The sequence below is a fragment of the Salvelinus alpinus genome, chromosome 25, assembly GCF_045679555.1.
Source record: "Salvelinus alpinus chromosome 25, SLU_Salpinus.1, whole genome shotgun sequence".
NCBI lineage: Eukaryota > Metazoa > Chordata > Actinopteri > Salmoniformes > Salmonidae > Salvelinus > Salvelinus alpinus.
In genome coordinates this window covers 23,290,972-23,307,200 of record NC_092110.1, presented here as the reverse complement: position 1 = coordinate 23,307,200, position 16,229 = coordinate 23,290,972, and the positions used below count along the sequence as shown (strand labels likewise).

Genomic DNA, 16,229 nt, shown 5'->3' with positions numbered 1-16,229 from the left:
GGAGGCAAATACCCGTTCATTCGACAGAGGACGTTGACAGAGTCATAGGAAAGTTTGGATGGCTATCTTCTGTCTTATAAAACGGTGGGAAATCTATAAAATAAGTAATGTAAACATATACATATATTTTTAAGTAATTCTAGTGCCCAATGGCTGTCTTCTGTCTTATAAAACGGTGGGAAATCTATAAAATAAGTAATGTAAACATATACATATATTTTTAAGTAATTCTAGTGCCCAATTTCGGGGACTGTCAGTTTGAGGTTTTAACTAACTAATATTCTTCCTAAGAAGATCAGGTATCAGCTAATAAACGGTTTTTTCCCTGTACAGGCCAACCACAAATTAGGGCACAAACAACAAAATAAGTAGCTTCTATTCTTGCTTTCTTGACATAAATCCTCGGCAAAAGTTGAACGACTCACTGGCCATCAACTCAAAAACACTGCCTCTTTAAATCCACTAGGCAGCCTCGTTTCCGATTTATAAAATATGTGACGTAATTTTTTTGCACAAGAAGAACATCGTCCGTTCTACCAACCTCTTTTGTTCACAGCCCGCTCTCGGTTACGGCTAAAATACGGACAACGTGTATCTAGCTAGTTACCGGGGAATAACATTCGATAACATAAAGCTAGTAAACGTCATAGAGTGCGTTGTTTTGGGGTACTGCCGACCGCTTTGAAACTAAGTGAATGAAAGCTTTGCAGAACGTGAGCGACATGAGTTCCGACGCTAAGCCCGAGCCTAAAAAAGGCAAAATGGAGAATGAAAGCAAATATCTCCCTGAGCTTCTGGCAGAAAAAGACAGCCTGGATTCGTCATTTACTCACGCAATGAAACTGATATCTGCAGGTAATATATCACAAATATTTTGATTGAAATGCACACTCCCGAATTTGCTTGTTAGTTATAGTAGGCTATATCTAGGGTAACGTTAGTTGAAAGAATGACGATGGCTAGCTAACGTACTGTAGCTACGTTAGCTAAATTAGTAGTAAAACCAATCTGGTTTGTAACGTTAACCCATTGATTACTACAACAAATTATTTGTGAAACGTTGACCACTCGTTCATATGTCATCAATTAAGCGGTACTCTGTACTATTAAAATATATATATAAAAAAAATCCTTTGGACAATGGTTGCTGTGGAAAGGCATGTTTGCACGAGGTTCTAAGGTAGAGACATGGCACCAAGTGGGGAGTGTAGTGATGTAATTACGTTAAAGGGATAATCCACCCAAAACCACTGATTCCTGTGATTTACTGTAATGTAACAATTGAACAACATATTTTTTATTTAAGTTTGGTTGCAGCATGTGAACATCTCTATGGCAGGGGTGGGCCATAATTTTGTCTAGAGGGCCACATGGGGATTAAAAAAATATCCAGAGGGCTGCACCGATGTTTTTATTCTTCCGGAACAATGTGCATTTTTGTTTTTACTCAAACCTGCCGGCCAGGTTGAATGTTGCCGAGGCAGCATATAGTTGGCGCTAGATCTGCACATCTAGGATTGTGCATTCCCGGTAATACACGTGTAGACCGGCTCATACATAAAGCATCCTTCATTCAGACTGCAAGGCATACTTTCCCTCAACCATATAATGGCGAATCGCAGGGGGAAAACGGGACACGTGTATCGCCTTCATTAAACACAATTGCCACCACCTTCAGCCAAGGGTGTGCAATATTCTAAATTGTCTGAAAATAGTGGGGAAATTGTTTTACAGTACACATCCCCGCGTTTTTTTCCCGGCTGCTCGCAAATTGGGCTTCCGAGGCACTGCATCTCAACGCTAGAGGTGGCACTACAGACACTGGTTCGTTTCCCGGCTGTATCACAACCGGCCGTGATTGGGAAACCCATAGGGTGGCGCCCAGTGTCGTTTGTCCGGTGTAGGCCGTCATTGTAAATAAGCATTTTTTCTTATTAATTGGCTTGCATATTTATTTTTTTTGAAAAATGATCCCTTTGACTAGAGGTTGCTTTATGTAGGAGTCGTTCACGTGGGACACTGGTGTATTACTGGGAATGCACATCAGTCCTAGACAGTGCAGATTTAGCGCCCCCTATCGGCTGCCTAGGCTGTTGCTAGCTACACACAATATCAGCGTGTAAAGTAGCCAGTTAGTGCTGTTCGTATAGGCGATTTGACATCTATCATTTTCAACCTGCAGATCATGTGGCCTGGCAGTGGAGTTTTCCATTTGCAACTGCTCTTTGGCCACACGCATTGCGTGGTGGGATTTGAAGGAAAAACTGAGTTGAATAATTAGGTCCACTGATTACTTTAAGCACATCTAAGTGAAATATATACATTGTCATGACGATATAGACGAGCGGATGCTTTCTAGGCAAGTATGACTATGATTTCAGAAGAATCAATTAGAAGTTAAATCATGGTGACATTGTCAATAGTCCATGTTATGAGTGGATAAAATAACTATCTTCAAATTGATGTGAGTTTAATTTACAGGGGTGGATTAGCCCTTTAACATAACATGGATGTGATGGCCACTCATGAACTTCCCAGAAGACATACAAATTGTAAGGCTTGTTGAAGGTTGCTTGTGGATTTTTTTATTTTTCTCCGCAAGGCATTTGCCAGTCAGTGAATGGGGGTTGGCTTGCAGTTTTTCTTTGGAACAGTAGCTAGTTGGCTAACATATGAAATGTGGCTGCTTATTTGTTAGTGCTGTAAAAATGTGTAGTTAGTGTGCACATCTGCAATTTGATGTCTGCTGCAAAGTTACTGTACAATTCTGTAGGCAGGAAATTGTTACGTATGTTGGGACCTCTGCCAGCAATGTCATGGCTAAGTGTCAGACCAGGTTATAAACGGCTTCATCCTGCTGCAGTGCCAGTTAACTTCTCTAGGGTACGTGAGACGGTAGCGTCCCACCTCTTCAACAGCCAGTGAAACTGCAGGGCGCCCCAAAAAATTACATAGGTTTAACCTCTCTGGGGCAGGTGGGAAGCAATCGTTCCACCGTCCAATAGCCAGGGAAAATACAGCGCGCCAAATTCAAATAAAATTATATAAATATCAAACTTTCATTAAATCACACATGTAAGATACCAAATTAAAGCTACACTTTTGTGAATCCAGCCAACATGTCAGATTTCAAAAAGGCTTTTCGGGCGAAAGCATAAGATGCTATTATCTGATGATGGCACAACAGTAAACAAAGAGTAGCATATTTCAACACTGCAAGCACGACACAAAACGCAGAAATAAAATATAAATCATGCCTTTGACGAAATTGTTTTGTTGGGACTCCAATATGTCCCATAAACATCACAAATGGTCCTTTTGTTCGATTAATTCCGTCGATATATATCCAAAATGTCAATTTATTTGGACCGTTTCATCCAGGAAAACATAGCTTCCAACTTTCGCCATGTCACTACAAAATATATCAAAAGTTACATGTAAACTTTACCAAAACATTTCAAACTACTTTTGTAATACAACGTTAGGTATTTTTAAACGTTAATAATCGATCAATTTGAAGACGGGATGATCTGTGTTCAATACAAAAAGAAAACAAACTGATGCAACTTTTTTCGTAACGTGCCTCTCAAAATGTACTTCATGTGACCCTCATTTACGACAGCCCTACTTCTTCATTACACAAAGGAATAACCTCAACCGGTTTCCAAGGACTGGTGACATCCAGTGGAAGCGGTAGGAACTGCAGGCAAGTCCATTAGAAATCTGGTGTCTAAGAAAACTCATTGAAAAGACAGTGACATCAAAAAAATAAAAATTCTGAATGGTTTGTCCTCAGGGTTTTGCCGGCTACATAAGTTCTGTTATTCTCACAGACATGATTCAAACAGTTTTAGAAACTTCAGAGTGTTTCCTATCCAAATCTACTAATGATATCCATATCTTATATTCTGGGGATGAGTAGCAGGCAGTTGAATTTTGGCATGCTATTTATCCTAAAGTGAAAATGCTGCCCCCTGCCCACAAGAAGTTAAAGATTAACTTCTTGTGAATCCAACCACGGTGTCAGATTTTTAAAATGCTTTACGGCGAAAGCATACCTTACGATTATTTGAGAACATAGCCCAGCAGACAAATCATTACAAACAGTAACCAACCAAGTAGAAGATTTACACAAGTCAGAAATAGAGATAAAATTAATCCCTTTGATGATCTTCATATGGTTGCAATCAGCAGACATTAATTTACTCAATAAATGTTCCTTTTGTTTGATAAAGTCTCTTTTATATCCAAAAACCTCCATTTTGTTCGTGTTTTCTTCAGTAATCCACAGGCTCAAACGCAGACAAAAAATCCAAATAGTATCCGTAAAGTTCATAGAAACATGTCAAACGGTGTTTATATTCAATCTTCAGGTTGTTTTTAGCCTAAATAATCGATATTTCAACCGGACAATAACGTCGTCAATATAACAGGTAAACAAGAAAGGTGCTCGGTCGTGCGCATGAAAAAGCTCTGACACTCTGTGCTTCCTCATTTTTCAGAATACAATCCTGAAACAATTTCTCAAGACTTGACATCTAGTGGAAGGCATAGGAACTTCAATTTGAGTCCTAAGTCAATGGATACTGTAGTGGTATTGAATAGAAAACTACAACCCCCCCCCCCCCCCCCCCAAAAAAAACCGGCTTCCTGAATGGATTTTTCTCATGTTTTCGCCTGCCAAATCAGTTCTGTTATACTCACAGACACTATTTTAACAGTTTTGGAAACTTAAGAGGGGTTTCTATCCAAATCTACCAGTTATATGCATATCATATCTTCTGTGCCCGAGTGGCAAGCAGTTTAATTTGGGCATGCTTTGCATCCAAAATTACGAATGCTGCCCCTTACCCTAGAGAAGTTAAGTGCGTTATCGCAGCTTGCCTCTCCCCCAGCACCAATTTCTACCAGACAGACAGGTAGTGGGGAACTGTCTCTCAAACTAAACAGGAGCGTGCATTACAAGTTGGTATTCTACAATCTGATCAGCCATTTTTTGTTAATTATGTCAAATTAATGGTGTGTCTCTGATTCTTGAGACTCACCCTAACTTCCCCATTGCACCCAATCATAACAATTACAGCATCAGGGTTGAAGACTACAGGCCAACTTGTCATTTTCAGTAGGATTTTATCAGGTCTGTTTGCCAGTGCTGAGGCTTTCATAATTATAAGGGTGTCTATCTAGTGAGCGGAGCTCAGTTTCCCCATAATGTTTTGGGATGTTGGCGGTTGTGCAAAGTCTCTAATGCCTGCAGCATTTCACTGTTGGGGCATCCGTGTTGTAGAGGATTAGAGACCAATTGTCACAACTGTCTGTTTTATGCCAGTTGTCTTTGTGTGAGGAAATGTGGGTGCTAAAATGTCTAGATCAGTTGGCTTTTGTCTTGACTCCAGGATGTTCTCTAGTAGGGCAATGCTCAGATGTCGCTACTTTAATTGTTTATACTTGGATTTGACCAAGCTCTGCTAATTGCTTGTGAATTATGAACATGACATGAAGCACTTGCAATACGTTCAATCTTTAACAATGGTACAGTAATGATTTACTCAAACTAAAAACCCATGTTTTCCTGTCTGTAGAGATCGAAAGGATTCAGAAAGGAGAGTCAAAGAAAGAGGCAGAAAGAGAAACGTACTTGGACCTGTTTACCACAAAGAACATCAAGGTCAAAGAACGTGTGCTAATTCCCGTCAAGCAGTACCCAAGGGTGAGTAAAGTTTTCTCTTGGTCTCCATCGAAAGTCCTTAACTTTTGGTTGTACGTGAAAATACCAGGAGGCCGGACTTTTCTGAGATGCTGGAACCAGCGCAGATGGCACCGACTATTATATGACACAGTTGCTTAGGTCACTCGCTTTGCCCATTCTAACATTCAATAGAACAGTAACTGGATGCAGGTCTGCCTGCTTTATATAGCAGGCCATGTGACTCACTGTCTGTAGGAGCGAACTGTTTTCATGAATTGGGTGGTGTACCTTAACTGGCCACTGGTGTACCTTAACTGGTGTATATCTCTATGCGTGGGAATAATTTAGAACAGATTTCCAAAATTAAAATCCTTTGACGCTGGTTTTATGTTTCCCCCCCCCCCCATTTTTTTTGGGGGGGTGGGGTTGCTCTGAACTTGAAAGGCCAAATAGAATTGTCCGCCAGTGGGGCAACCCTGCCCTACTTCGTCTGGCTCTCCTTTACTGTCAAGGGACTCGTCACTGACATGGAATGAAAACAACTTCCACCCCTCAGGGTTTTCAGTGACCAACTTTAATGGATATGACTGCATGTAGTGGAATGATGCTTTTTAATTTCAGGGGAGTGAAGTTGAAATGGCATGTCACAGTGCTCATTCAGACATGCAGAGTAAAGACATCCGCATCATTCCATTCTGGAACTTCGTGCATATATTATGACTGACACGTCTCTTTGTTGGTGATTGGTCAACAATGGGGATTGTTCAATGAAGTGTTGTCATTTGTGCAAATTCACTTGAGATACTGCACCAAACATCTTAGTTGGATGTAAAATTGTCTGGCTTAGATCTCTTCTGTAAAAATGTCAAATGACTGATTTCTTGAGTTATGGTGAATTAATCTATTTTGAGGATGTGTTTACTGGCTATGGCGTTTCAAGATGGACAAGTGGTACTATTGTCATTTTGCAGGCTCACTCGTTCGCGTCACCTAGCAGAATTTGGCTAGGGGCCTACCAAGCTGACACATGCGCAAGGCTTAAGATACACCCCCCCCCCCGTGGCGTCTAGATATGAATTAATACAAAATGGCCCACATAAATGGGCAATTGCAGAAAGAGTGACCTTGGTTTGACCATCTGATAATTGAAATTCATTCCTCTTAGTTTCGGTGTGCCGAAACCGCTCTCATATCTACCGCCATTAAACATGGGCCGATCTCAGTCTCTTGGGCAGGCTCTCGCCCTCTTTTCTATTTGAGTAAGGAAAAAGGTTTAGGAGAAACCAAATGGCCCTAGCCGTCACGTTTGAGTGCCTGAGTGACAAATGTATGTATAAATGTTACCTGCTCTGGCCTGGTTTTCACCCTGTTGCAGCAGACTGACTGTCTTGGGCAGCAGACTTACTGTCCCTAATCTCCCTTAGCCGGGATGGGAAAGGCATGCATCACACTATATGTTGTATAGGCTGTGCTACGATATCTTCCTCAGCATAGCAACATGATATAATATGACCCTGATGAATTAAACAATCTGCACCAACAGAGGCTATTTGTGTAATCTCTTTTCAAATTCTTTCTTCAGTTCAACTTCGTTGGTAAGATTCTGGGACCCCAGGGGAACACGATCAAGCGACTCCAGGAGGAAACAGGAGCAAAGATATCTGTGTTGGGCAAAGGTTCCATGAGAGACAAGGCGAAGGTAAGAATGTCGGGAGGAGCTGACCAGTTACATGTGTGGAGTCCCTTTGAAACAAACCATTTAGCAATCAAATGTGTATTTGGGAAATTTACAGAGTAGCATTGGACTTAATTTAAGCAATGAGGCCCGAGGGGTTGTGATATATGACCAATATACCAAGGCTAAGGGCTGTTCTTAGGCACGACGCAACGCGGTGTGCCTTGACACAGTCATTAGCCGTGGTATATTGGCCATATATCACAAACCCCTGAGGTGTCTTAATGCTATTATAAACTGATTGCCAATGTGATTAGAGCAGTAATAAGGTTTTGTCATACCCATGGTATACAGCATTCAGGGCTCAAACCACCTAGTTTATGTAATTTTCACGGTGTTAATTTCAGGAGGAAGAGCTGAGAAAGGGTGGTGAGCCCAAATATGCTCATCTGGGCATGGAACTGCATGTCTTCATAGAGGTGTTTGCCCCCATACCTGAGGCATACCTGCGCATGGCTCATGCCATGGACGAAGTCAAAAAGTTCCTCATCCCTGTAAGTATCCCAGAGAGCATCCTGCTTCAGCCTCAGACATTTAAAGTTGTGATCTATGGGTTGATCTATGATGGCTTAGCAATGGCTGCTGCCATGTTCTAATCACGGACCTGCCATGTTAATGTAGCTACTACTTTCTTTACTTATAAGCAGGACACCATGGATGGTATCTGCCAGGATCAGTTCATGGAGATTGGCTACCTAAATGGAGGTCAGGACTCACAATCCAGGGGAAGGGGGGGCCCCCCAGGCAGGGGCAGGGGGGCACCCCCACCCAACTCTGCAGGAGCCAGGTAGGATTCAGTGCCTTTGGCAACCCCTTATTTTTCAAGACCACAATCTTTCCAACTTTAAATTTACAAATATATTTTATTTTTCTTCAGGGGGCGAGGAATGCCACCTCGTGGAGGAGCCCCTCGTGGTGGAGCTTCCCGAGGGCCACCCAGGGGTGGGTCCACCAGAGGGGCTCCAGCTGGTCGGGGTGGACCCCCCTCCACACCCGCTAGAGGAGGCACAGCTCAACGTTCCAGACCCCCCGCACAAGGGACGCAAAGGATGCTCCCGTCCCCAGCCCACTCCCACCAGCAGCACCAACATCAGCACCAACATGCACCACCACCCAAGGCTGAGGCCTATGATGAATATGTATGTCAAACCACTCAATTGTTAAGTCATTGTGTTGTGTACCTAGTTTCTTTCAGAACTTAAGAGGAGCTGTCAGTGTAAGGTCGTATTTATTATAGGTCTATTTATCACGGCTATCACGGTTATCACGGCTCACCTCTTCATTCATGGTATTCTGCCATTGATTTATTTCTACACTAGATCACTGATAGGGGGCGCTGTGTTGAATCAACTGTGCCTCCATCTTGGCACTAACAGCCCAATGGAAACTTTTTAGTACACTTGAGTTGTTTGTTCTGACATTACTCTAGCATTGTATGTTGTACGTGCACCTTGTCATTCTGTGGTTAATTGCTTATGTTGTCTTTTCCCCAGCCTGCCTATGAAGAAAGCTATGCTGAGCCTGCATATGAAGGTTATGACAGTTATTACAGTCAACAACCTCCACAAGCGTAAGTTTCTATCTCATAGTATAATGGCTCATTGTGAGTTTTTAAACAATGAAGTGGCCAATCCTCAGGATAGTGTAGGGGCGCAGACATTTTGCCTCACAATATTCAATGTAGTCTCAAAATGGTGGAAGACTGTTTGACCTTCTCTTCTCAGGGATACAGAGTACTATGACTATGGACATGGAGAGGCTCAGGAGGCCTTTGAACCCTATGGTAAGATGATAGTAAATTAATGGTGGTGGAAGTTGGTATAAACAACATTCCTATTTTCACATACATTCTCAGATATTGAAATTACATAATTGGACCAAACCGGTCTTGTGTCAATGTTTTGTACTGAATGAATTGACCACCGCTCTTTATTGCCACACTGTATGTATCCAAACATTGACCTTTGTTTGTGACTTGTGTGCATTTTCTCTCGTAGCCCAGGACGATTGGGAGGGTTCGTGGCCCACCACTGGAGGCAAAGCCCCTCCTGCAAGGCAGGATAAGCGGGGGTCCTACAGAGAGCATCCATACGGAAGATACTGAACGGCTCCGGTAGAGGGTTGCCCTGGCAACTGTCTCCTGTTGTAAATCACTTTTAACTCTGAAGTAATTTCCCTCTTTTTCTTTAATTTTTTAAAATGGTTTGAGAGCAGGATAATTGGATGTATCGCATCGAGTGGGCATAGCAAGCAAATGCAAGGATTTTTTATAATACGTTTCATTCAATGTTTGTTTCCAATGCATCTTTGAGTTAAGATCTAATGTAATGGTTGCTTGAAGATTTAAAAAAACAAAACAAAAACTTGATACCTTGTGTAGTTTAATGTTCAAAAATGTTATTTTAGTTTGTCTGTCGTCATGAGAGGATTCAGTTGCAGACTCATTTAGGCTGCATTTCAAAAGTATTTTTAGCTAATAAACTTGATCAATGACATCAATGTAACATCGGCAACTTAGAATGAATGGTGAAGAACCTAAATAAATTTCTGGACAATTTTTTTGTAGAATTTAAAATCCCATAGGTTCAATGTTTTTTTATATTATGAGTTTTGAAATCTAGCCTTATTAGACACTGTTGAGACGGTCTGTCCTAAAATATCTCAGTCATTTCAATTTGACTTGATTGTCTAGTACATTCTGCTATAGATATCTTTTGCGATTGGCTTACTTTGGTCTACATCTTATTGGGCTGACTGATGGAAATTCTAGTGAATTACTCTATTTGTTGGTGTCCTACCAAGATTTGGACATGGTCCTCACAGGGTCTTTATGTAAGGGAAAACTGCAGCCAACTCAATATTATGTACATAAACTAAGGACAATTGTATTGCTATCTAAAGTTGTGCAGTCTCCAAAATGCATAGTGCTATATGTGTACTCTTGCCTAAATAGGATACTAAATATATCCACAAATGTTTTGCTGCAGTGCGTTGTATCAATAAAGCCTAATTTGTTTTTGTTTTTTTATCCAACTAAACCTGGTATCTTGATTTTGTTGTATAGTAATGCCTTCCACTAATAAAACTGATCCTCATTTTGAGGTTCTTCACAAAACTCAAACAATCACCAGATTATTGTATGTACATAGACAAAAGCAACCAAAAAGAACGTCTGCTCTATTTTGATAAAGAGCACATCCTCTTCATCTCTCTCTTTAATAGAAGATCTAGAAGAGACCCATTATGTCACGTAAAATAACGATGGTTCCTTAAGGTAATGTATTTCCAAATACTTCGTCTGACAATGATAGTGCCTGGACTTGTATTATTTGAAGTCAATTGTTAGGACAGCACATTTCCTCAAGCTTCCCAATGATCCATGTATTTTTAGTCATTTGAAATAACTGCTTTTCAACAGTATTTCAAGTCAAGCTTGCAGGATTCTTACTTGACTTTAATAAAACCAGCCAGCATGACTTTGCATCAAAGAAAAATATCGCAGGGGAGAGGATGCTAAAAGCCTAAAGATCACGTCAAGAAGGTAAAACGAACCCCAACTGTCATTTGTTAGAGATTTTTTTTGTCTTATGCACAAAATGCTAGAACCTGCTAGTCATCCAAAACCAGTTGTCCAAAAATACATACCTGCATAATATGCTATGATGACCTGTTCCAAACAAAATAGCTGTACAAAATTATTAGAAATGATTGTAATGCAACTCTTGCTAAAATTTAAAACAGTTTATGGTCCAATTTTCAACTGCCCTCCCTGGCTTTTTTGTTTGGTATTTTTAGAATAATGTTAAAATAATCTAAGTCATGGTTATAAAGACTTACAACCTCCGCTTGAGTTGCATGACATTTGCATTGAAATATTAGTCTTGCATGGATGATCGTGTTCAAGTACATGTTAGTTGTCAACAGCACTTGCACAAGGGTCTCATTGTATTTCTGTCCCCAGGTATTCCGAGTAAGTCCCTCTCTGGGTTTGAGAAAGGCATCGGACTTGAGCTGAATAAAGTCCTCGGGGTAAGTCGTCCATTACTCTTCAGCAATGTCATGGAATTTGACTAGGCTAAAGCTGCTGTAGTATTTTGGGTTTTACTATTACTTAAATTGAGCAAACGATGAGTGAACAAGGTCTGCCATCCACCTGAGTATTCCTCATTTTGCGTGTGCTTGTTGAAGTTGGCCAGAAAGCTCCTAGTCCTCTTCACAACTAACTGCAATGTTTTGGGAATGGACCCTCAGGCTGAATTTTGTCAGGGTCTTTACCAGCTGTAGTAGAAGATCAAACCAGTGTTGTGACAAAGTACTTACTGCTAGACTGGAAGAAGGAGGGTGGAAATGTTGGTCATCTCCAATTTTTGTTCTCAGGTTTTGGGAAGTGCTCCGTTTTAGTTGCTCAACAGGGTGACTTGTGAATTTTTATCGTTTCAACAGGTATAATCCAGTGAAAGGCCTTGAAGACTGCACAGGTAATTTAAGCCTGGCAGCCCCATGTTTTGTTGGGGGTTTAACTGTCAGGATTGCCACAAGGCTTTTCTTACACAAGATATGCCCATCAGTTTGCTATAAATGAGGATATGTGTGTTTGCTCCAGCACTTATCGATAATGGCACTCCCTGGAATATGGCTGCTTAATGTCTGCAAGTCTCCAGAGAAAGAACATGAGGCTTACAGTGCATTCAACTTGAGAGGATGAAGTAAATGCACTGGTTCCTGACAGCAGCTTGGAGTAAGAGGAACTGAGTTGTATTCTGGAAAATGATGCAAACAATTACATTGATAGAAGGCACAATCTTTCTGCAATATCAAAACTGATCTACCCCCTAAAATTATAATTGCTACATTTCATAGACTTTTTTTTTTACCTCGTTTTAGTTGTTTTTGTGATTGTTAAATTGTAGTTGCCTCAAGGTCTTGAATGATTTCTGTGCAGAATAAATTTGATTTCTTAAATAAATCCCAATATCCTGATTATGCTATATTTTTGTCGGGAATTGTTTTACATTTTAATAATTTAGCAGACGCTTATCCAGAGCAACTTACATGAGCAATTGGGGCTCAGTGATCTGTTCAATGGCACATTGACAGATTTTTTTTGTCTGCTCAGATTCAAACCAGCAAACTTTAGCTCACTGGCCCAACCTGCTGCTTTGAGGCTCGTATATAATGTCAACACTTCAGCTGCCTCCCTTATTTATACTGATAGAAAATATGAACACAACCCTTTTACTGAGTTACAGGAAATCAGTCAATTGAAATATTCATTAGGCCCTAATCTATGGATTTCACATGACTGGGTAGAGGCGTAGCCATGGGAGTGCGTTGTACCACCCACTTGGGAGCTAGGCCCAGCCAATCAGAATTAGTTTTTCCCCACAAAAGGGCTTTATTACAGACAGAAATCCTTAAATTTCATTAGATGTCTGGGTGGTTGGTCTCAGACGATCCCATAGGTGATTAAGCCGGATGTGGAGGTCCTGGGCTGCCGTGGTTACATGTGTTCTGGGGTTGAGGCCGGTTGGACATACTGCCAAATTCTTTAAAACAAAGGTGGAAGTGGCTTATGGTAGAGAAATTAACATCTGGCAACAGCTCTTTTGGACATTCCTGCATTCATCATGCCAATTGCACACTCCCTCAACTTGAGACATGTGGCATTGTGTTGTGACAACTGCACATTTTAGAGATGCCAGATGCCTTTTATTGTCCCCGGTGCAAGGTGTACCGGTGTAATGATCATGCTGTTAATCAGCTTCTTGATATGCCACACCTGTCAGGTGACTGGATTATTTTGTGGTCTTGTATTTCAGATCATGAAACCAACACTTTACATGTTGCATTTTTATTTTTGTTCAGTATGAATATAAACTTGGTTACTCAACATTGACAACACATCTCTTGTATCATGCTCCCTTGCCCCATCTATTTTCTCACTCTAAATAAATAAACAGCATCTTTCTGGGGACGAGGTATCTAATGGCAGTATTGTGTGGTTTCTCTTTCAAGCTCTCACTTCCCTCCACTGTCTTATGTTGGGAGATGTCTGGCCCCATTCTGTCAGGATGGTGAGGCTGAATATTGACAAAGGCAAAGCTGTGGGAAGTAGGGGTGCTCAGAAACACAAAATATTTTTCACAAAATTAGTGCACTGGGCATTCATTAGTATTATCGGAACAATATAAACGTCTGTAGAGCGGGCAAACATTTTTTTCCAACATCTCCACTTTGGTAAGAAAGGTAGTTGTATAATTAAGAACAGTATCTTGCAGGATCCAATACTTGGAATTGTAAGAGTTGTTGCCCTCTGCGGTTGTCATTCAAATAGAATCAAGAAAGAACAAAATCCTGTCCCAAGTTATGGGCAAAGACGCAACATCCATATCAAATGTAATATTTTTCTTGGCGATTTTGTGCAGTATTAATGCATCCTTACAAACCACTTAATTTGCATTACTGTATTGTACATAGGCTGGTCATTAGGTTTGTACCTGTATACTTTATCATCAAGAAGAAAAACAATGTACAATACAGTAATTGAGTACATTTAAACAAGTAGTTTGTGATATCTGGCTCAGTTGGTAGCGCATGGCGCTTACAATGTTAGGGTAATGGGTTCGATTCCCACGGCAGACCAGTATGAAAATGTATACACTCCCTTCTGTATGCGTAACACGAAGAAAAAAAAGGGAGCGTATTCCTTTATCGTTGGCTTTTCTACAGAAATGTTTGGTAATCGACAAGGAATGCATTGAAGATCGACCGGTTGGTGACCACTGAGGACATACGCTGTAGTTTACTGGAGGATTCAAACATCAAGCGGGCACGAAATGGCGCTTGAGTCGAGAAGAAATGTGGTCGAGCGAGCAGAGGACGGGTGCCGCGAGCGCTGGCCAGCGTGGTGCGCAAAAATTAAACGAGTTTGTGAGCGAGCACAACTGCATTAGTTTATACCTCCCTTGCCTTGGATGTTCCTCTGTCACTAACTAAAATGGTTGATACTAAATTATTTAACTTCAAATGGAGGAATTAAACCTCATTATTTAAGAAAAGCGGTCATATGTAGCACCCAAGGTGAGTGAGGGTTGAATGCTCTGGATTTTAAAACCTCTAATATAATATTTACGATTAAATGGATGCAAAACTATTTAAGAAATAAGGATTGCATCTGGAATATAATCCCTAATTTAGTATTCCAACAAATTGGTTGTCTAGAATTCTTACTCAAATGCAACTTTGATATGGGTAAAATTCCTATTAAGCTTGGAAACTTTCATAATCGAGTACTTCTAACTTGGAACCTCATGTACAAACACAATTTTTCCCCTCATAGGCATACAATCTGGAATAGTAAAGACATAAAATACAAAAACAAGTCTTTGTTTATCCAGAACTGGTTTGACAACATTATTTGGGTTAAACAATTATTGAATGATGGACAACTATATGATTATCCAGAATTTATTAGAACACACAATTTTACATTCACTCCCGAGGAGTATCAAATTGTTAGAGCTGTCCCAAAAGGTGCTATTCTTCTTTTAGGAGAATATAACAATACTCCAAGTGCAACTGTTGAGGTTTTTGTAGCCTCAATACAATTAGAAGGAACTGACATTTTAAACTAAATGTAATAACACGTATATAAGGTTACTAAATTTTACTATTCACTCTGCTAAACTGTACCGGAATGCAGCCCTAGGACAAGTGAACTGGAACAAAGTTACGTTATCTGGTAAATATTGTATATCTAATAAGGTGAAAGGAGTATCATACAAACTCATTCATAGAATCTGCCCTGAAAAGACCTTTCATTATACACAGATTTAAAATTGCTATTGTTAACATGTGTATTTTGTGATTGTGACCAAGAGACTCTTGACCATTTATTTTGGGACTGTTCTTATGTCAGAAGATTTTGGTGTGAGTTAGATCTTATTTTAAAAGAAACAACTATTAATGTTAATTTGAAAGACTGATATGTTTAATTTTGAACCAAATGATATGGACCTTGATTTAACTTTCATTGTTAATTTGTTTATCTTTCATGGAAGATTCTTTGTCCATAAAATGAGGTGGGCAGAGAACAAACCCCTCTTCACATTATTTAAGAGAATTAAAATATTATTTTGACATGATCAGTAAATGTAAAAACAAAAAAGCAATATGCACCATAAGAGTATTTAACAAATTGAAAATTAATCTTGATATGTAATACCCCTGTCTGTTAGGTATATGTACTCTTGTTTGTATGTTTCAGTTTTTTTGTATTTGTGTTCCCCAAAAAAACAACAATGTAATGCATTTTCGCACGCAGTAGCCTTACATTAATGCGAGAGCAGAGATGTTTGCCTGAAGAAATTCTTACTACATGTTAAGACTCAGAAATTATTGCACTCACAAATAAGGAGTGTCAATTTTTCAGTTTGCTCTCAAATCTATTTTGCGCTCGCAACTGCTTACTATAACTTTATATCGGAGGAAATGCTAGCCAATGAACATAGCATGTAGCAGTCTACTGAATCGCGATTGGTCAGGTTTTTTTGGACCAATCACGACTTGGCTGCTCTCTAACCGGATTTTGGACAATGGAGATGAAAGGGGACGGTGAAAGATGGCTGAGTTATTCCTACAACTATGAAGTGGTGCCTTTTTATGTTCCCAGGAAATATCACTTATTATTTAGTGTAAAATGTGGATTCCAAAAGGCCTTAGTAATTACATATTTAAAATCTTTCATTATTTTATAGTCCTAGTTAAATTCTCTCATCAAATATTGTATTTATTATTTAATTTAAG

The 16,229-nt window shown here is 40.0% G+C and overlaps 1 protein-coding gene across 3 annotated transcripts; it reads left to right on the top strand.

Annotated features, from left to right (window-relative positions):
• The first annotated feature begins 496 nt into the window (after positions 1 to 496).
• Positions 497 to 12,412, top strand: LOC139553669 (KH domain-containing, RNA-binding, signal transduction-associated protein 1-like). Of its 3 annotated transcripts, XR_011670699.1 has the most exons (12): positions 515 to 855; positions 5,583 to 5,710; positions 7,272 to 7,388; positions 7,772 to 7,918; positions 8,069 to 8,211; positions 8,302 to 8,563; positions 8,918 to 8,994; positions 9,149 to 9,207; positions 9,422 to 9,591; positions 11,386 to 11,453; positions 11,868 to 11,902; positions 12,028 to 12,412. XR_011670699.1 is itself a non-coding variant. In XM_071366241.1 (9 exons), exons 1-9 carry the CDS (start codon positions 696 to 698, stop codon positions 9,526 to 9,528), a joined length of 1,197 nt encoding a protein of 398 aa, XP_071222342.1. In that variant the 5' UTR covers positions 497 to 695; the 3' UTR covers positions 9,529 to 10,462. The 3 variants fall into 3 exon arrangements, 2 of the variants coding, with proteins under 2 accessions (XP_071222342.1, XP_071222341.1); XM_071366241.1 differs by lacking the exons at positions 11,386 to 11,453; positions 11,868 to 11,902; positions 12,028 to 12,412 and having other exon boundaries at positions 497 to 855; positions 8,072 to 8,211; positions 9,422 to 10,462; XM_071366240.1 differs by lacking the exons at positions 11,386 to 11,453; positions 11,868 to 11,902; positions 12,028 to 12,412 and having other exon boundaries at positions 511 to 855; positions 9,422 to 10,462.
• Positions 12,413 to 16,229: the final 3,817 nt, after the last annotated feature.